The sequence below is a fragment of the Ylistrum balloti genome, unplaced genomic scaffold (genome assembly GCF_031769215.1).
Source record: "Ylistrum balloti isolate Yb309-2 unplaced genomic scaffold, AGI_CSIRO_Ybal_v1 Utg371388, whole genome shotgun sequence".
Lineage (NCBI taxonomy): Eukaryota > Metazoa > Mollusca > Bivalvia > Pectinida > Pectinidae > Ylistrum > Ylistrum balloti.
Genome location: NW_026782731.1, coordinates 301,114 through 322,764, shown reverse-complemented (window position 1 = coordinate 322,764; position 21,651 = coordinate 301,114). Strand labels below are relative to the sequence as shown.

Sequence of the window (21,651 nt, the reverse complement as noted above, 5' to 3'; positions counted from 1 at the left end):
CCTACTTTTTTTGTTATTAGAAATCTTTAGTATGCCCCATGCTGAAACACTGTCTTAGTCCCGTCCGTTGCGAAATTAAAGTCTTTATCTCGATATTTCTTCAATCGTGTTATTGTTATATTTACATAATGCATATGTTCTTCAACATCGAAATATGTCTACACTGTTTTCTTCAAGAAATAATAACTCTCCGTCATCCAGTTCTATCTAACTGTTTTCCCTTGAACTCATGTCCCTTAATTATGTTATACATTAGAACAATGCTACTTCGGCTCTGGTCAGAATTGTTTTCACAGCAGCAACTTAGAGATTCATGAATAGATCGGGAATTATATCAAGTAAACTACCCTATGAAACATTGCGTTACATAACTATTATTTCGTAACATGTAATAAGTCTTTCGTAACTAATTATGGTGAATATGCTGTGTGACATGCGTAACAGTAAAATGATCATACCTGTAGTCACATTCCATACTTATTTAAAGACCTAGTTGTGCAAAGTTTAATTACAATCAACCAATGGTTAGTATCAAATTGTAGTTTCAGAAAGAATACATTTGTGAAATGATTAAAAATGTCAATTTAGTATTGATTCGTGAACATTTTTCACGAATCACTTTGCATGTCTTTGACCAACCAGGGTTTGGTATATATTCTCATACATTAGTATTCAGTTATTCACAATATCCTCAATTAAGCGTGTTGTGTAGTCGTATATTTACCGATATAAAACCATATTGTTTCTAATGATGAACTTTTATCGCGTTTTTACTGATGAAACATAGGTCACATATCACGTCGATGAAAGAGCTAATATTTGCCAGTGCAGCAGACTTACACAAATGAAAATAGAGGACACAGATCAGCTTATAAAACTGACCAATCAAAATACTCGAAACAAAGACATAACAAAACCAGACATCTGTACAAGGGGTATTACCTGGAAAGAAGACCTTCTATTTCGCTGTATATTTTAATTTCCATGGAATTCGACAAACACTGCAAGCCAGTAAATCGAATTACTTTATTAGATATCCAACTCAATCTCCAACTGAACGTCTTAAAAATAGAGTGAGACATTTCAAGTTGATTCGTGTCATAGACAGCGACAGTGACTACCAAGGTTGCCGCCATATTTTCAGCTGCTTAATTAATTAACACAGTTATTATTAAACTCTTTCGGAACGTTTTCCAGCAAATTATGTTTGTTCGACACATGTAGAAGAAAGCTTACGTAGGTGCTTATAAAGTTATATCTACACTGAGATATATTTTCGTGTTTATATAGTTTTAATGATTTTGTTAACGCGGGCTTTGTAAGGGTTAGCAATATCCTCGAAAAACATTTTTCAGCTTCGTCATTTTTATTTCTGTTCTAAATTTGTAAGAATTTTACTATTCTTTGTGAAAATATAATTAATATGATACATAATGTATCTTATAGTGTGTTCAGTAATAACAAATATATTTCATAATATTCTGAAAGATACCAAAATAGCACACACAAGAATGAAATATATTTGTTATTATTGAAGATACTAATAAATATCCTCTACGTCAAAATTCATCTAAATGAAACAGATATTGAAATGAGTTACAATTAAATAGATGAATACATGAAAAATATGATCAAATGTCGAACAGCAGGTGTCGTCAATAAGGAGGGTTAATGTTATTTGTTAACGTCATCTCTCTATCTTTTTTTGTATTTTGAATCTTGCTTTGAGGTATGTCTATCTTAATACAATCAATTTCATCGCACAAACTTCTCAGAAATGAACAAATAATAAATAATGATTCCTTGAAAATTCTTTATTTTTTTTCAAAAATATTATTATTTATGTTTCAATATACAAATTCATATTCCCATGCCAAAGCTATTGACATGAAAATGCCGTTTATCTTTGTACATTCTACAACATTGCCGAGAGATTGTAAATAATTTCTGGCAAGCTTATCGTAACTTAATCAGGTGCATATGTTTTACATATCTCCCTATTTATAGTCCATTTTTTAACAATATAAACACGCTTCTTATACGGATTAAATTCGTTTGTACAATAATCAAACAAAGGTCAACAGAGAAGTGTCCTTACAACGAGATTACCAAACAGACTAAATAAAAAAAACAGAACAACACATTTGGCATAAAAGATAAATAAAAAAAATTGAAAACGAACAAAATAATAAAAAAAATTGTTAAGACGTGTTGGTGAGTGGCGGGTTGCAGTTGTTTCTCGTTAAGATATTAAATGATCTATCTACTTTTACTAATGCTTCTAACATTTTTGTGTTTCACTTCTTATCAGTAAAATGTCCATACATTAGCAGGGCATGTTCAAGAGGTAGCTACAAAAAGTCGTTCATACTTTTATTATCATCTATCAGAAAACATGGGTATAAAGTTCTGTCTGTTAACGTCAACACATGATCACATGTACAACACAATTTGTACATACTGTTCTATCTGTTGACGTAAACATATGATCACCAATACAACACACTTTGTACATACTGTTCTATCTGTTGACGTTAATATCTGATCACCAGTACAACACACTTTGTACATACTGTTCTATCTGTTGACGTTAATATCTGATCACCAGTACAGCACAATTTGTACATACTAATCTGTCTGTTGACGTAAACACATGGTCACCAGTACAATACAATTTGTACATACTGTTCTATCTGTTGACGTAAACACATGGTCACCAGTACAACACACTTTGTACATACTGTTCTATCTGTTGACGTAAACACATGGTCACCAGTACAACACACTTTGTACATACTGTTCTGTCTGTTGACGTTAACACACGATCACCAATACAGTACAATGTGTACATACTGTTCAGTCTGTTAACGTCAACACATGATCACATGTACAATACAATTTGTACATACTGTTCTATCTGTTGACGTAAACACATGGTCACCAGTACAACACACTTTGTACATACTGTTCTGTCTGTTGACGTTAATATCTGATCACCAGTACAGCACAATTTTTACATACTGTTCTGTCTGTTGACGTTAATATCTGATCACCAGTACAGCACAATTTGTACATACTGATCTGTCTGTTGACGTTAATATTTGATCACCAGTACAACACAATTTGTACATACTGTTCTATCTGTTGACGTCAACACATGATCACCAGTACAACACAATTTGTACATAATGTTCCGTCTGTTGACGTTAATATCTGATCACCAATACAGCACACTTTGTACATAATGTTCTCTATGTTAACGTAAATATATGCTCACTAAGTACAACACAATTTGTACATACTGTCCTATCTGTTGACGTCAACACATGATCTCCAACACAACACAATTTGTACATACTGTCCTATCTGTTGACGTCAACACATGATCACCAACACAACACAATTTGTACATACTGTCCTATCTGTTGACGTCAACACATGATCTCCAACACAACACACTTTGTACATACTGTTCTATCTGTTGACGTTAATATCTGATCACCAGTACAGCACAATTTGTACATATGATCACCAATACAGTATGATTTGTAAACAATGTCCTATTCACTGCTAAGACAACATTTCCAAAACAGGATACACAGGACAACGAAGATGTCAGAACCCTTCCTTCCATGATAAATATACCAATTTACGGTTAATCTGACATAAACTCTTTTTGTTATTGGTCTGTATTTCAAATGGCTTATGAACTGAATCATTTTTCTCGAGAACTATAACACTACGAATGGCAATCATCAATAGTGTTTTATCACATATAAATACATATCGGTAAACTTAATAAGAAGGGTAGTGTTTTTTGTCAAGACCATAGAGTTTGCAAAAATAAAGAAAAGAAAGAAAGAAAAAAAATCACTTTGTGACCATTTGATTAAAGCAACAAAATGACGTATATTTACAAGAAAGCATAAATCTGTTATCAATAATGTGAACACTTATTGGTGATAGTTTGATTTACATACACCTTATACTGCGAGGTTTGGGAAACATCCCAACATTCCAAAACTATCCAGATAACGATATTATCCTCAAAAGCATTTTCGCCAATTATGTAAATTCTTGTTGTCTATTATGAATATCATACAGTCCTCAGCTTCACGAAAATGACAATGAGGCTGTACAATGCGATATGAAAATCTACTGCAGACATTTTGTTTGTATCTAGTTTGCTGAATCATGAATACACAATTCGTTTTAATTTCTATGATTACAAGAAAGTTTGTCTAAGTATATTAGTGATTGGGTTTAGACTTCAATCACTCATTATCTTTTGTTGCATTTCAATAATGCATCACAAGAATCAATTCCTAGCAGGAAACCTTTATGCATTTATCCACCAGGTTCATTACTGATTATGTTTAAAAGGATAACCTCTATATATTATACTGACATTTATAAAACTACGTTTTGCTTTAGATTTGTTTTTCATTTCTTTATACTCCTCCGCCATCTTGTTCCAGAAGTGTCAGCTGTCGACTGTGGTGTTCCTTGTACCTCACATCGTTTTCGGCGTCGGCACCACATGGTAAGCATGCTGAAGTCGGTTGGACAGTGATCGGGGAGGGAGACTAGGAGGATGCCGAATGACGTCAGAATCATCGCCGCTACCTCCATTCCACTGAAGTATATTCCTCGCCATAAGTAGTCAATTACTATGTATGTAATATATAAAAAAAATACATTGGAGTAATGGTGATGGCTTCCGGGCTTCAGCTATATATCAATCATTATGAAAAATCATTTTCGTGTGTATTTATTTTCGTCGGGTACTCTCAAACCACGAATTGATATAATCAATCCTAAATTAATAAAAAGGATTTGTTGAGGTATAATTAACCTGCTGACCCATGGTATGATTTATTCATGAAAGAGTTTGTTGTTTTACTTTGAGAAACCGCTAAAATTGAGCCTCACTTAAATATATGAGTTTACACTAGCTGGTTATCAAAATATTCTAAATACAGTTTATATGGGATTATAAACTAAGTAAATGTGAAGATCGGTTCCATAGACTTAAGGAATTTAATCAATTATTAAAGAGGTAAGTAAACTACTTACGTGCACTCATTACTATTCCAAGAAGAAATCCCAAACCCAAGAACACGTCAAACAAAGCCAATTCGATGTAGTGTAAAAGTACATGCAGGACTGCAAAGGAGACATCAAGTCTTGCGTTAATGGACAAAAACGGTTCTTAACTAGTAGGTGTATCACTGAATACTGTAAATATAATTCATCTAACACAATACGATTTTTCTGATCTATCAGTTTTTGGCAATGATGAATTACTTCCGCGATATTTCTTATATGAACAAATTAAGTAAGATAGATAGTTTTAGCGTGCTTTAGAAGACACAGCGTGATTAAATAGAGCGTGTCAATATGGCCTGAAGAAAGATTAGGACATTAAAGCGTACCCTTAAGACCTGTTAATTAAGATAGACATTTGCAGCGTACCCTCTACACAGCTTGACAAAGATAGAGATTTCAAGCATGAGTTAGACACAGATTAAGGTAGAGATTTTAGTGTGGCAAAGATACACATTAATTAAGATAGAGAATTCTAGTATGTCTAAGACACAGAGATTAGAGCGTGCCGACGATAGAAATATATCAAGACAGAACATTTTAGCGTGACCTAGACACAAATTAATCAAGATAGAGAGCTTTGATGTGCCTTAGAGACATATTAATTAAAACAGAGATTAAAGTGTGTTCTAGACAGATATTAATTAACACCGAGAGTTTTGACGTTCCATCGATACAGCTTCATTATGTAGAGATTTTAAGCAGGCACTAAACACAGATTAACATAGCGATTTTAGCCAGCCCTAGACACATATTAAAAAAATGATTTAAGCGTACGCCAGGCGTAAAGATGATAATTATAAGCGTGTAACAGAGACTTATTAGGACAGAGATGTATAGCGTGCCTTAGACAAAACTTAATTAAGATAAAAAAGTTTTAGCGTGCCCTAGATACAAATTAATTAAGTTAGAGAGTTTAAGTGTGCCCCAGACATAAATCGAGATATATGGTTTTAACATGCTTAGACACACTTTAATTAGTATAGATATTTTAAGCACACATTTGACACAAAATAAAGTAGAGAATATAGCATGCCGAAATTTTTAAAATGTCCTAGAGCCAAATACTGATAAAAAAATTTGATGTGTCTAAGACAAAATTAAATTTTTGGCGTCCCCTACATATAAATTGATTAGGATCAACATTATTAGCTTATCATAGACGCAAATAAACTAATATAGAAATGTATGCGTGCTCTAGACACAAATAGTTAAGATAGCGATTTATTGTTTGCCCTAAACCTGAATTACTTGAGATAGAGATTTTAAACGTGCTTTGGACACAAATAAATATAGAGAATTTTTAGCGTGTCATTGATAGATATTATCTAAGACAGAAGTTTTAAGCGTGTCCTAGATAGAGATTATCTAAGATAGAGGTTTTGAGCGTGTCCTAGATAGAGATTATCTAAGATAGAGGTTTTAAGCGTGTCCTAGATAGAGATTATCTAAGATAGAGGTTTTAAGTGTGTCCTAGAGAGAGATTATCTAAGACAGAGGTTTTAAGCGTGTCCTAGAGAGATGAAGTGACGTGCCTGTGGTACACAATAACTTTCACGACGGTAGTATAACGGTGAATGTTGTTATTGTAATTATCTCTGTGACAGTATTGAAGTTTTGATTTTTAAATACTATTGGTGGTTAGTTTTAACTTTCACTGAGTTTATATTTGGGAGCTGATGCATTTTGTCACCTTTTCTAACACGTAGCCTGTTAACAGAAGTTTAACGTGATAAGGGCAAAGATATGTTCAGATAAATTTACGTCTTTTTTTTCAAACTGAGTCTTTTACTACCACATTAACAATAGCTTTTCATAATTAAAACCATGTCATAAACAATGACTACATGTACTTTATGAATAGGACTAAAAAAACCATCAATGTTATATCTTAAAAATGTAAGGATGACTACAGGAAAAGGGAATTTTCAAAAGTAAGTGATAGGTTGTTAGATTAAATATCTCTATTCTATTTGTCTATATAGATAAGATGGCGGTTACTTTCGTTACACGTACCTGAGATGGCGATAGATGACCCTATGATGTATGCCCAGGGTACGTCACGTGTGATTACTTCTGTCTTTGTAAAACATAATGACAGCACCACTGGCCAAAGACATAAAACATTACCAACACCTGAAATCACGAATAGTGTATGTTTGAAACCAGAAACAGCGGTGTCTGTCTGAAATCACAAACAGTGGTGTCTGTCTGAAATCACAAATATTGGTGTCTGTCTGAAACCAGAATCAACCGTTGTCTGTCTGAAATCACAAACTGTGGTGTCTGTCTGAAATCACAAATATTGGTGTCTGTCTGAAACCAGAAACAGTGGTGTCTGTCTGAAATCACAAAACAGTGGTGTCTGTCTGAAATCACAAATATTGGTGTCTGTCTGAAACCAGAATCACCGGTGTCTGTCCGAAATCGCGGTGTCTGTTTGAAACCAGAAACAGTGGTGTGCGTCAGAAATCACAAACAGTGGTGTTAGAATCTACAAACAGTGGTGTCTGTCTGAAACCAGAAACAGTGGTGTGTGTCTGAAATCACAAACAGTGGTGTCAGAATCTACAAACAGTGGTGTCTGTCTGAAACCAGAAACAGTGGTGTGTGTCTGAAATCACAAACAGTGGTGTCAGAATCTACAAACAGTGGTGTCTGTCTAAAATCACAAAACAGCGGTGTCTGTCTAAAATTACAAAACGGTGATGTCTGTCTAAAATTACAAAACAGTGGTGTCTGTCTAAAATTACAAAACAGTGGTGTCTGTCTGAAAATACAAACAGTGGTGTCTGTCTAACATTACAAAACAGTGGTGTCTGTCTGAAAATACAAACAGTGGTGTCTGTCTAAAATTACAAAACAGTGGTGTCTGTCTAAAATTACAAAACAGTGGTGTCTGTCTAAAATTACAAAACAGTGGTGTCTGTCTGAAAATACAAACAGTGGTGTCTGTCTGAAATTACAAAACAGTGGTGTCTGTCTAAAATTACAAAACAGTGGTGTCTGTCTGAAAATACAAACAGTGGTGTCTGTCTGAAATTACAAACAGTGGTGTCAGTCTAAAATCACAAACAGTGGTGTCTGTCTAAAATTACAAAACAGTGTTGTCTGTCTAACATTACAAACAGTGGTGTCTGTCAAAAATTACAAAACAGTGATGTCTGTCTGAAATTACAAAACAGTGATGTCTGTTTAACATTACAAAACAGTTGTGTCTGTCTGGAATCACAAATAGTGGGGTGTGTCTGAAATTACAAAACAGTGGTATCTGTCTGAAATTACAAAACAGTAATGTCTGTCTGAAATTACAAATAGTGGTGTCTGCCTGAAATCAAAAGTAGTGGTATCTGAAAATACAAACAGTGGTGTCTGTCTGAAATCACAAATATTGGTGTCTGTCTGAAACCAGAATCACCGGTGTCTGTCCGAAATCGCGGTGTCTGTCTGAAACCAGAATCACCGGTGTCTGTCTGAAATCACAAAACAGTGGTGTCTGTCTGAAATCACAAATATTGGTGTCTGTCTGAAATTACAAATCACCGGTGTCTGTGAAATGTCTGTCTGAAATTACAAAACAGTGGTGTGTGTCTGAAATCACAAACAGTGGTGTTAGAATCTACAAACAGTGGTGTCTGTCTGAAACCAGAAACAGTGGTGTGTGTCTGAAATCACAAACAGTGGTGTCAGAATCTACAAACAGTGGTGTCTGTCTGAAACCAGCAACAGTGGTGTGTGTCTGAAATCTCAAACAGTGTGGTGTCTGTCTGAAACCAGAAACAGTGGTGTCTGTCTGAAACCAGAAACAGTGACGTGTGTCTGAAATCACAAAACAGTGGTGTCTGTCTGAAACCAGAAACAGTGGTGTCTGTCTAAAATCACAAAACCGTGCTGTCTGTCTGAAATTACAAACAGTGGTGTCAGTCTAAAATCACAAACAGTGGTGTCTGTCTAAAATCACAAACAGTGGAGTCTGTCTGAAATTACAAAACAGTGATGTCTGTCTAAAATTACAAAACAGCGATGTCTGTCTAAAATCACAAAACAGTGATGTTTGTCTGAAATTACAAAACAGTGGTGTCTGTCTAAAATCACAAAACAGTGATGTCTGTCTAAAATCACAAAACAGTAGTATCTGTCTAAAATCACAAACAGTGGTGTCTGTCTAAAATCACAAACAGTGGTGTCTGTCTAAAATCACAAACAGTGGTGTCTGTCTAAAATCACAAAACAGTGATGTCTGTCTAAAATTACAAAACAGTGGTGTCTGTCTGAAACTACAAAACAGTGAGGTGTGTCTGAAATTACAAACAGTGGTGTCTGTCTAGTGGTGTCTGTCTAAAATTACAAACTGTGGTGTCTGTCTAAAATTACAAAACAGTGGTGTCTGTCTGAAAATCTGGTGTCAGTCTGAAATTACAAACAGTGGTGTATGTCTGAAATTACGAAACAGTGATGTCTGTCTAAAATCACAAAACAGTGGTGTCTGTCTAAAATTACAAAACAGCGATGTCTGTCTGAAATTACAAAACAGCGCTGTTTGTCTAAAATCACAAAACGGTGCTGTCTGTCTAAAATCACAAACAGTGGTGTCTGTCTGAAATCACAAAACAGTGGTGTCTGTCTAAAATTACAAACAGTGGTGTCTGTCTGAAATCATAAAGAGTGGTGTCTGTCTGAAATCACAAACAGTGGTGTCTGTCTGAAATCACAAACAGTGGGGTATGTCTGAAATTACAAACAGTGGTGTCTGTCTGAAATCACAAACAGTGGTGTCTGTCTAAAATCACAAAACCGTGCTGTCTGTCTGAAATTACAAACAGTGGTGTAGGTCTGGATTCACAAACAGTGGTGTCTGTCTAAAATCACAAACAGTGGTGTCTGTCTAAAATCACAAAACCGTGCTGTCTGTCTGAAATTACAAACAGTGGTGTCTGTCTGAAATCACAAAACAGTGATGTCTGTCTGAAATTACAAAACAGTGGTGTCTATCTAACATTACAAAACAGCGATGTCTGTCTAAAATCACAAAACAGTGATGTCTGTCTGAAATTACAAACAGTGGTGTCTGTCTGAAATCACAAAACAGTGATGTCTGTCTGAAATTACAAACAGTGGTGTCTGTCTGAAATCACAAACAGTGGTGTCTGTCTAAAATTACAAAACAGTGATGTCTGTCTAAAATCACAAAACAGTGATGTCTGTCTGATATTACAAACCAGTGTCTGTGTGTCTGGAATCAAAATCAAAACAGTGGTGTGTGTCTAAAATTACAAAACAGTGGTATCTGTCTGAAATCACAAACAGTGGTGTCTGTCTGAAATTACAAAACAGTGGTGTCTGTCTGAAATCACAAAGTAGTGGTGTCTGTCTGAAATCACAAACAGTGGTGTCTGTCTAAAATCACAAAACAGTGATGTCTGTCTGAAATTACAAACAGTGGTGTCTGTCTAAAATCACAAAACAGTGATGTCTGTCTAAAATTACAAACAGTGGTGTTTGTCTAAAAGCACAAACAGTGGTGTCTGTCTAAAATTACAAAACAGTGGTGTCTGTCTAAAATTACAAAACAGTGGTGTCTGTCTAAAATTACAAAACAGTGGTGTCTGTCTGAAAATACAAACAGTGGTGTCTGTCTGAAACCAGAAACAGTGGTGTCTGTCTAAAATTACAAAACAGTGGTGTCTGTCTGAAATTACAAACAGTGGTGTAGGTCTGGATTCACAAACAGTGGTGTCTGTCTAAAATCACAAACAGTGGTGTCTGTCTAAAATCACAAACAGTGGTGTCTGTCTAAAATCACAAAACAGTGATGTCTGTCTGAAATTACAAACAGTGGTGTCTGTCTAAAATTACAAAACAGTGATGTTTGTCTGGAATCACAAACAGTGGTGTCTGTCTAAAATCACAAACAGTGGTATTAGTCTAAAATCACAAACAGAGGTGTCTGTCTAAAATTACAAACAGTGATGTCTGTCTGAAATTACAAACAGTGGTGTCTGTCTAAAATTACAAAACAGTGATGTCTGTCTGAAATCACAAACAGTGGTGTCTGTCTGAAATTACAAACAGTGGTGTCTGTCTGAAATTACAAAACAGTGGTGTCTGTCTGAAATTACAAAACAGTGGTGTCTGTCTGAAATTACAAACAGTGGTGTCTGTCTAAAATCACAAACAGTGGTGTCTGTCTAAAATCACAAAACAGTGGTGTCTGTCTGAAATTACAAACAGTGGTGTCTGTCTAAAATCACAAAACCGTGCTGTCTGTCTGAAATTACAAACAGTGGTGTATGTCTAAAATCCCAAACAGTGATGTCAGTCTGAAATCGCAAAACAGTGATGTCTGTCTGAAATCGCAAAACAGTGATGTCTGTCTGAAATTACAAAACAGTGATGTCTGTCTAACATTACAAACAGTGGTGTCTGTCTGAAATTACAAAACAGTGGTGTCTGTCTAAAATTACAAACAGTGTGGTGTCTGTCTGAAATTACAAAACAGTGGTGTCTGTCTAAAATTACAAACAGTGGTGTTTGTATGAAATTACAAAACAGTGGTGTCTGTCTAAAATTAAAAAACAGTGGTGTCTGTCTAAAATTACAAAACAGTGGGGTGTATGTGAAATTACAAACAGTGGTGTCTGTCTAAAATTACAAAACAGTGATGTCTGTCTGAAATCACAAACAGTGGTGTCTGTCTGAAATTACAAACAGTGGTGTCAGTCTAAAATCACAAACAGTGGTGTCTGTCTAAAATTACAAAACAGTGGTGTCTGTCTAAAATTACAAAACAGTGGTGTCTGTCTGAAATTACAAAACAGTGATGTCTGTTTAACATTACAAAATAGTTGTGTCTGTCTGAAATCACAAACAGTGTTGTCTGTCTGGAATCACAAATAGTGGGGTGTGTCTGAAATTACAAAACATTGGTATCTGTCTGAAATTACAAAACAGTAATGTCTGTCTGAAATTACAAATAGTGGTGTCTGCCTGAAATCAAAAGTAGTGGTATCTGAAAATCACAAACAGTGGTGTCTGTCTAAAATCACAAAACAGTGGTGTCTGTCTAAAATTACAAAACAGTGATGTCTATCTGAAATTAAAAAAAACAGTGATGTCTGTCTAACATTACAAACAGTGGTGTCTGTCTGAAATTACAAAACAGTGATGTCTACCTGAAATTAAAAAAACAGTGATGTCTGTCTAACATTACAAACAGTGGTGTCTGTCTGAAATTACAAAACAGTGGTGTCTGTCTAACATTACAAACAGTGATGTCTGTCTGAAATTACAAAACAGTGATGTCTGTCTGAAATTACAAAACAGTGGTGTCTGTCTAACATTACAAACAGTGATGTCTGTCTGAAATTACAAAACAGTGATGTCTATCTGAAATTAAAAAAACAGTGATGTCTGTCTAACATTACAAACAGTGGTGTCTGTATGAAATTACAAAACAGTGGTGTCTGTCTAACATTACAAACAGTGGTGTCTGTCTGAAATTACAAAACAGTGATGTCTGTCTGAAATTACAAACAGTGGTGTCTGTCTAAAATCACAAACAGTGGTGTCTGTCTAAAATCACAAACAGTGGTGTCTGTCTAAAATCACAAACAGTGGTGTCTGTCTAAAATTACAAAACAGTAGTATCTGTCTGGAATCACAAACAGTGGTGTCTGTCTAAAATCACAAACATTGCTGTCCGAAATCACATTACATTATACATTTAGCAACACCTGAAATGGAAAACTGCCTCAATCTGTCAGGATAAATATATTATGGTTCATTAAATTCTTTTTTATCTAAAAAAAAACTGTTGTATCGTTTAAGACATTTTGCTGATCAATGTTATTTGTTGCTACCTTGCCTTTACTGTGATGTTCGAATATGTATTCTTTACTTCACTTACCTATCAAACTTGTAAACAGGGAGATTTGACCGTAATCAGGAATTCCAATAAACTTCTTATATAAAACCTAGGAACAGAATGGGTTAAAACCTTATTTTTTTAAAAAATATAAACAACATTAATAGGTGACAAACACTGATAATTGAAATTATCGACCATACTTTTTTTTTAAAAATCCATGAATACAATTTTATTAATCCTTAGGGATGAAAGATTTGACAGAGAAATATTCGTAATTGCTGTAAAATAGATATATAGAAGCGATATAACTAGGATATCTTTATATTACATTGAAAAAGGATTTCACATTATCAAACTACTGAACTATATTTGTAATGTGATCTCCACGTGAAGTACAGATATACGGTAACTATCACTTATCAATTTACACCTGACGAGAAAATTAGTCTGTGGTTTTGAAAGACTTCAATAGAAAAGATTGTACTAAAGACACACAAGTGAGTTAGATACAGTACAGGCAACAATAATTGAAACTTCATTATTTAGCTGTTTCGTCCTTATAGGATTCGTCAATGATATTAAGAGCCTAGAGAAAAATGTAAAGTAACCGAAGAAAAGTCTAATTATGGACAGTGCCCCTGTATGATTGGACAATATTAGTTCTGTCTTAAGTGATTTGTATATATATATATATATATATATGTAAGTGGGCGTGTCGACGAGTGACAAATATTAGTTCTGTCTTTAGTGATTTGTATATATATATATATATATATATATATGTAAGTGGGCGTGTCGACGAGTGACAAATATTAGTTCTGTCTTTAGTGATTTGTATATATATATATATATATATATATATATGTAAGTGGGCGTGTCGACGAGTAACAAATATTAGTGCAATCAAACCTTATAAAACAATAAACCTTACAGACAATGAATTATTACATACCTTAAATACAGACATAGTAGCGGATGCCGAGACAGATAAAATTACGCCCCACATGGACGTAGAACCAAATCCACCAGCATAAGCAGAGAGCACCATACCGGAAATGGAGAATATCATGGCCATGATCTATAAATACGTTAAACAATAGTTTGCTGTTAATTGTATTTCAAGATTTCTGTTTAAAGATAAAAACATGCCATTTATTAATTTTATGTTTTAAGCGTGTCCTAGACAGATATTATCTAAGATCGAGAATTTTAGCGCGCCCTTAACACAAGTTGATTTTTAGCTCGACCAGGAGACATATTGATTACAATAGTTATTGTTAGTGTGTCTACGACACAGATTGATTAAGAAACGTGCCTTTGGTGCATATGATACAAGCATAACGGTGACAGTTATTATTTTAATTTGCTTTGTGTCACATGGCTATGCTTTAAATTTAACTATTTTTATATCTGTGGGTTGATGGTTGTGGTGCATTTTGTCAGTTTGAGACAATGATCTTTGAAATCCCGAACAGTGGTGTTTGAAATCACAAAACAATGGTGTTTGGAATTACAAACAATAATGTATGGTGTAAGAAAACACAAACAAGAATGTCTGAAATCACAAATATCTAGGATATTATATATTCAACAAAAAATACGCATCTTCTGCTTCACTAGCCATGTACATCATGGTCAATATCACAGTCAGCAATGTCACGTCGTCAAATAGAAACAAGGGATACGACAAATGAACCAACAGGCAAACTACCCAGTATCAGACACAACAGGGAGACAACCATTTAGATACGATCTGAATAAGGGGAGAAAAAAGACATCAAATCTGGGCCGGAATGATACAATGGGGACGGATTTACAACGGCGACTGCAACAGATTCACAACGACGACTGAAACAGATTCATAACGATGAATGAACCAGATTTACAACGATGAATGAACCAGATTTACAACGATGAATGAAACAGATTTACAACGATGAATGAACCAGATTTACAACGATGAATGAAACAGATTTACAACGATGAATGAAACAGATTTACAACGAAGTCTGAAACAGATTCACAATGATGACTGAAATAGATTTACAACGATGAATGAACCAGATTTACAACGATGAATGAAACAGATTTACAACGATGAATGAAACAGATTTACAACGAAGTCTGAAACAGATTCACAATGATGACTGAAACAGATTTACAACGATGAATGAAACAGATTTACAACGATGAATGAAACAGATTTACAACGATGAATGAAACAGATTTACAACGATGAATGAAACAGATTTACAACGATGAATGAAACAGATTTACAACGAAGTCTGAAACAGATTCACAATGATGACTGAAATAGATTTACAACGATGAATGAAACAGATTCATAACAATGAATGAAACAGATTTACAACGACGACTGAAACAGATTTACAACGAAGTCTGAAACAGATTCACAATGATGACTGAAATAGATTCACAACGATGAACGAAACAGATTTACAACGATGAATGAAACAGATTCATAACGATGAATGAAACAGATTTACAACGATGAATGAAACAGATTTACAACGACGACTGAAACAGATTTACAACGATAAATGAAACAGATTTACAACGACGACTGAAACAGATTTACAACGAAGTCTGAAACAGATTCACAATGATGACTGAAATAGATTTACAACGATGAATGAAACAGATTTACAACGATGAATGAAACAGATTTACAACGATGAATGAAACAGATTTACAACGATGAATGAAACAGATTTACAACGATGAATGAAACAGATTTACAACGACGACTGAAACAGATTTACAACGATGAATGAAACAGATTTACAACGACGACTGAAACAGATTTACAACGATGAATGAAACAGATTTACAACGATGAATGAAACAGATTTACAACGACGACTGAAACAGATTTACAACGATGAATGAAACAGATTTACAACGATGAATGAAACAGATTTACAACGATGAATGAACCAGATTCATAACGATGAATGAAACAGATTTACAACGATGAATGAAACAGATTCATAACAATGAATGAAACAGATTTACAACGACGACTGAAACAGATTTACAACGAAGTCTGAAACAGATTCACAATGATGACTGAAATAGATTTACAACGATGAATGAAACAGATTTACAACGACGACAGAGACAGATACACACCAACAACCGTGACAAATTTACAACGACGACAGAGACAGATTCACAACGACGACAGAGACAGATTCACAACGACGACTGAAACAGATTTCAAAACGACGACTGAAACAAATTCACAACAACGACCGACGCAGGTTCACAACAACAGCTGTGACAGATTCACAACCGCGACCGAGAGAGATTCTTAATGGTGACGGAGACAGATTCGCAACGACAACTAGTATATATTGTGAGTAGTTTGTCGTCTGATTGAATATGGATTGATCAATTCATCATAAGTGATGCATGCAAAACCAGGACAAAGAGAGGATTACATTTGTTCGGTTAGACGGATGACAAGACAACTGGCAAGGGATTCCTTACAACGGCTTTTCATTGATTGACATAAACCCATATTGTTATTCAAATATCGAGTTATATATGAAGTTAAAACTTGAAGTGAAAGGAAACTCACTCTGATAGCGACAAATTTTTCAAACAGGACGATCCATGATAATAAGTACACAAAGCTGTGATACGTTGAATAAAGAGCAGCAACGCCTGTCGGTGAAAGTAGCTCCGGATCAAGTGCCCGTATGTAGGTAAACTGCATCAGACTCCAGAGGATACAGAACATAACCGATAGTCCTATATATTGGCGCAACTGTCGCTCTCCATCGGTGTAATATAGTCGTATATGACTTCTGGTGAAAACAAATAAAAGTAAAAAATAAAAAGAAATCAGGCCCTTATTCACTGTCTTATATACGAAAATACAGAAAGACACCGAATCTTACTTCACATTAAAAGACGGTAATGTCTCCCATACCAAAATACAGAAAGACACCGAATCTTACTTCACTTTACTAGACGATAATGTCTCACATTCCAAAACACAGAAAGATGCCGAATCTTACTTCACATTAAAAGACGGTAATGTCTCCCATACCAAAATACAGAAAGACACCGAATCTTACTTCACATTAAAAGACGATGGTTTCTCACATAGCAAAATCTAAATAGACACCGAGTTGTCATTCACATAAAGACAATTAAGTTACGCCACATCCTCCAATCAGAACAAGGTATACAACAACGGAATCATAAATTTACGAATAAGGAGAAGTTAAAAAAAGAAGAAATTTATTTTCTTTTCCAAAGCTGTCCCATGAGATGTCTTACCTGAACTCCTGTATCGGTTTGCTCTGTCGTTTTTTGTACACAAACCTCACCAATACAAATATAGGGTAGAATGGGATCAGACATATTGTCCATATATACATAAGTAGGAAAGGCGCCTCGAAATGACCAGGGCTGTAGGTCTCTCGGACAAACTGGGTGGCAAGAATCCAAACGACGGCAACTGCGATCATCAGAATGATACAACAGATGATATTTCGTAGCCGTGTTGTGGCATCAAGAATGGTCGAGGTGTTCTGAGCACTCTCGGAACTCTCTGTAAAAATCAATTAATTAATTTTAGATATGGCAATGCTTCAACATGGTTAATAGCATCTGTAGTTGTAGTCCACAATGGTCCGGATTAATATATTTTTTCATTTCAGAATATGTTATTGTCTGGAGTCTGATGACAAAAGGAATTTGGCAACAGACCGCGCCTACGAATCCCGTCTCCACACAATAACAACTATATAGACACATCAGACTAATAGTCAATAAGTTATCAAATGATGTTAAATAAGAAACACTTTGATGAAAACATTGACATTAAGAATACGTTTTTCAATGAATATGTGAATAAACAGAAAGAAACATCATCATTTATCATTAATAAATGAAAATTTATCCCCAATGTCACTTTAGATGGAGGAAGGCACTTTAACAGTCCATACAAACTTGCAATGCTGTGCCTGGCTAAAAAAGTTGACAAGCAGAAACAATTATGTGAAGGAATTTATGAAAAAAGTTAATTAAGTTCATTAAAAAGTTACAATGGGTGATCTCCAGAAATGTCAAATATATGTATATCTCTGAAACATGTTATGATTCAAACGAAAACATTTTAAGCATGTTATTGAAAATTTCGTTGCTGAAGTCAACCACTAGTGTCTATCACTTTTGGTCTCAAAGATATTACAAATGACAAGCTATGTTGACTGTATTGTCGAAATGAGACATCAAACTGATGTTACATATTTAATTCTATTGTTAGATTTGTCTAGATTTAAACCCGTTGAGAAATAACCAGCTAGTGGTCTTTTGACACTCCGCTTCAAGCGTCTACATATCAAGTTTTCCGTTTCTCAGTCTTTTAGGCAAAACCTAAACCTGTGAGACACCTTTACCACAGCTATACAACAGTCTACCTAGACACTTGATACCTATACACTTTGTGAGACACCTTTACCACAGTTATACAACAGTCTACTTAGACACTTGATACCTGTACACTTTGTGAGACACCTTAACCACAGTTATACAACAGTCTATCTAGACACTTGATACCTGTAAACTTTGTGAGACACCTTTACCACAGTTATACAACAGTCTACCTAGACACTTGATACCTGTAAACTTTGTGAGACACCTTAACCACAGTTATACAACAGTCTATCTAGACACTTGATACCTGTACACTTTTTGGGGAACACATTTACCACAGTTATACAACAGTCTACCTAGACACTTGATACCTGTACACTTTTTGGGGAACACATTTACCACAGTTATACAACAGTCTACCTAGACACTTGATACCTGTAAACTTTGTGAGACACCTTTACCACAGCTATACAACAGTCTACCTAGACACTTGATACCTGTACACTTTGTGAGACACCTTAACCACAGTTATACAACAGTCTACCTAGACACTTGATACCTGTACACTTTGTGAGACACATTTACCATAGTTATACAACAGTCTACTTCGACACTTGATACCTGTAAACTTTGTAAGTCATCTTTACCACAGTTATACAACAGTCTACCTAGACACTTGATACCTGTAAACTTTGTGAGACACCTTTATCACAGTTATACAACAGTCTACCCAGACACTTGATACCTGTAAACTTTGTGAGACACCTTTATTACAGTTATACAACAGTCTACCTAGACACTTGATACCTGTAAACTTTGTGAGACACCTTTATTACAGTTATACAACAGTCTACCTAGACACTTGATACCTGTAAACTTTGTGAGACACCTTTATCACAGTTATACAACAGTCTACGTAGACATTTGATACCTGTACACTTTGTGAGACACCTTTATCACAGTTATACAACAGTCTACTTAGACATTTGATACCTGTACACTTTGTGAGACACCTTTATCACAGTTATACAACAGTCTACCTAGACACTTGATACCTGTACACTTTGTGAGACACCTTTATCACAGTTATACAACAGTCTACTTAGACATTTGATACCTGTACACTTTGTGAGACACCTTAACCACAGTTATACAACAGTCTACCTAGACACTTGATACCTGTACACTTTGTGAGTCACCTTTACCACAGTTATACAACAGCCTACCTAGACACTTGATACCTGTACACTTTGTGAGACACCTTTATCACAGTTATACAACAGTCTACCTAGACACTTGATACCTGTACACTTTGTGAGACACCTTAACCACAGTTATACAACAGTCTACTTAGACACTTGATACCTGTACACTTTATGAGTCACCTTTACCACAGTTATACAACAGTCTACCTAGCCACTTGATATATATACACTTTATGACACGCCTTTGCCATAGTTTTTATATCTAGTTTGTAGGGCAACTATTTTAAAGTTATACAAAAGTCTTTCTTACACTTGATGCTTGTACAAATTGATTAGGCGCCCATAATTCTGCTTGATTTGATTGTCAATGGTAAGCTTATTTGACAGAATGCTGAAGTTTTATAGTCAGTAGACATATTGACTTCATGCTGCGCTCTAGACACAGTGGAACAAAAATGCGCATACGTCATACTCGATAATTATTTATTAACGTTAATGAGGAGAAGTGTAAGGGAGACACCATACAGAATTATCAAGGATTACCTCACTACAGATTTTTATGATGACAAGTCGATACCAAATAAGACCATTTTTGATCAGTAATTATTAACAAAGATTCACTACCATGTCTTGAAATAGCGAAAGAGCAAATATACCTGGACTTGTACTCATTATAACAGCTTTCTGATCAATCCGGAAACTTTGGTGCTATACAGGAGGTCCACCTGTAGACAAAAATGAAAACATCATTTTATAACAAAACAAATTGTCAGATCATACACATCACACGTTTCAGGTGTCTTGGTGTGGCAGAAGACCGGTGTGTCCGTAGAGACCCAAGCTGGCCGGGCAGCTGACCGCTATACTATTTTACGTTTTCAGAAGCTAACATCAGTCTAAACAAGGGAAGCACCCTTGATCATCCCCGCCAAAGAAAGACTGTTCCATCAGTTGGAAAGGTTATCGCCACAGTTTTCTGGGATGCTGACAGTTTACTATCTACAAAAGGGACAAACAATCAATGTTTTTTGCTGTTAAGAGAAAACATTAATCTCAAGCATCGAGGAAAACTCAGTAAAGGTGTGTTGTTCCACCAGGATAAAGCCACTGTTAACAGGTCTGTCATTGCCATGGCTGCCATTAACGAATGTGGCTTTATATTGATTAAGTATTTAGTGCCTTATTCGCCTGCTTTCGTTCCATGAGATTTTCAACTATTTCCAAAATTGAAAAAAGGCCATTTCCGATACCCATTTTCGGTCAGATGATGATGTTATACATGCTGTGGTGACTCTCTGATCGGACAACAGAAGGACTTCTTGAAAAGTTGCGTTGAAGCCCTTAAACATCACTGGCAAAAGTGTATAGATGCTGAAGGGGATTATGTTAAAAAATAATGCAATATGTCTGTCAAAAGTCAAACCCTTAAAGATGTAAGGTTCACGATGAATGTAGTACGTTCAGTGGTTTTAAACCTCGACATAAACGTTGCAGTACGTTCAGTGGTTTTAAACCTCGACATAAACATTGCAGTACGTTCAGTGGTTTTAAACCTCGACATAAACATTGTAGTACGTTCAGTGGTTTTAAACCTCGACATAAACGTTGCAGTACGTTCAGTGGTTTTAAACCTCGACATAAACGTTGCAGTACGTTCAGTGGTTTTAAACCTCGACATAAACATTGCAGTACGTTCAGTGGTTTTAAACCTCGACATAAACATTGTAGTACGTTCAGTGGTTTTAAACCTCGACATAAACATTGCAGTACGTTCAGTGGTTTTAAACCTCGACATAAACGTTGCAGTACGTTCAGTGGTTTTAAACCTCGACATAAACATTGCAGTACGTTCAGTGGTTTTAAACCTCGACATAAACATTGTAGTACGTTCAGTGGTTTTAAACCTCGACATAAACATTGCAGTACGTTCAGTGGTTTTAAACCTCGACATAAACGTTGCAGTACGTTCAGTGGTTTTAAACCTCGACATAAACATTGCAGTACGTTCAGTGGTTTTAAACCTCGACATAAACATTGTAGTACGTTCAGTGGTTTTAAACC

At 35.3% G+C, this 21,651-nt stretch overlaps 1 protein-coding gene across 1 annotated transcript in view; it reads right to left on the bottom strand.

Moving 5' to 3' along the window:
* Nucleotides 1-4,443: 4,443 nt before the first annotated feature.
* Nucleotides 4,444-21,651, bottom strand: part of LOC132562288 (solute carrier family 35 member F3-like) — a 50,540-nt gene continuing 33,332 nt past the window's right edge. Inside the window, exons 2-8 of the mRNA XM_060227029.1 lie at nucleotides 17,285-17,558; nucleotides 16,578-16,806; nucleotides 13,926-14,051; nucleotides 13,013-13,079; nucleotides 7,123-7,242; nucleotides 5,077-5,166; nucleotides 4,444-4,670 (exon numbers count right to left, since the gene is read on the bottom strand). Coding sequence (XP_060083012.1) covers nucleotides 4,444-4,670; nucleotides 5,077-5,166; nucleotides 7,123-7,242; nucleotides 13,013-13,079; nucleotides 13,926-14,051; nucleotides 16,578-16,806; nucleotides 17,285-17,558 — 1,133 coding nt within the window. The remainder of the gene's footprint in view (nucleotides 4,671-5,076; nucleotides 5,167-7,122; nucleotides 7,243-13,012; nucleotides 13,080-13,925; nucleotides 14,052-16,577; nucleotides 16,807-17,284; nucleotides 17,559-21,651) is intronic.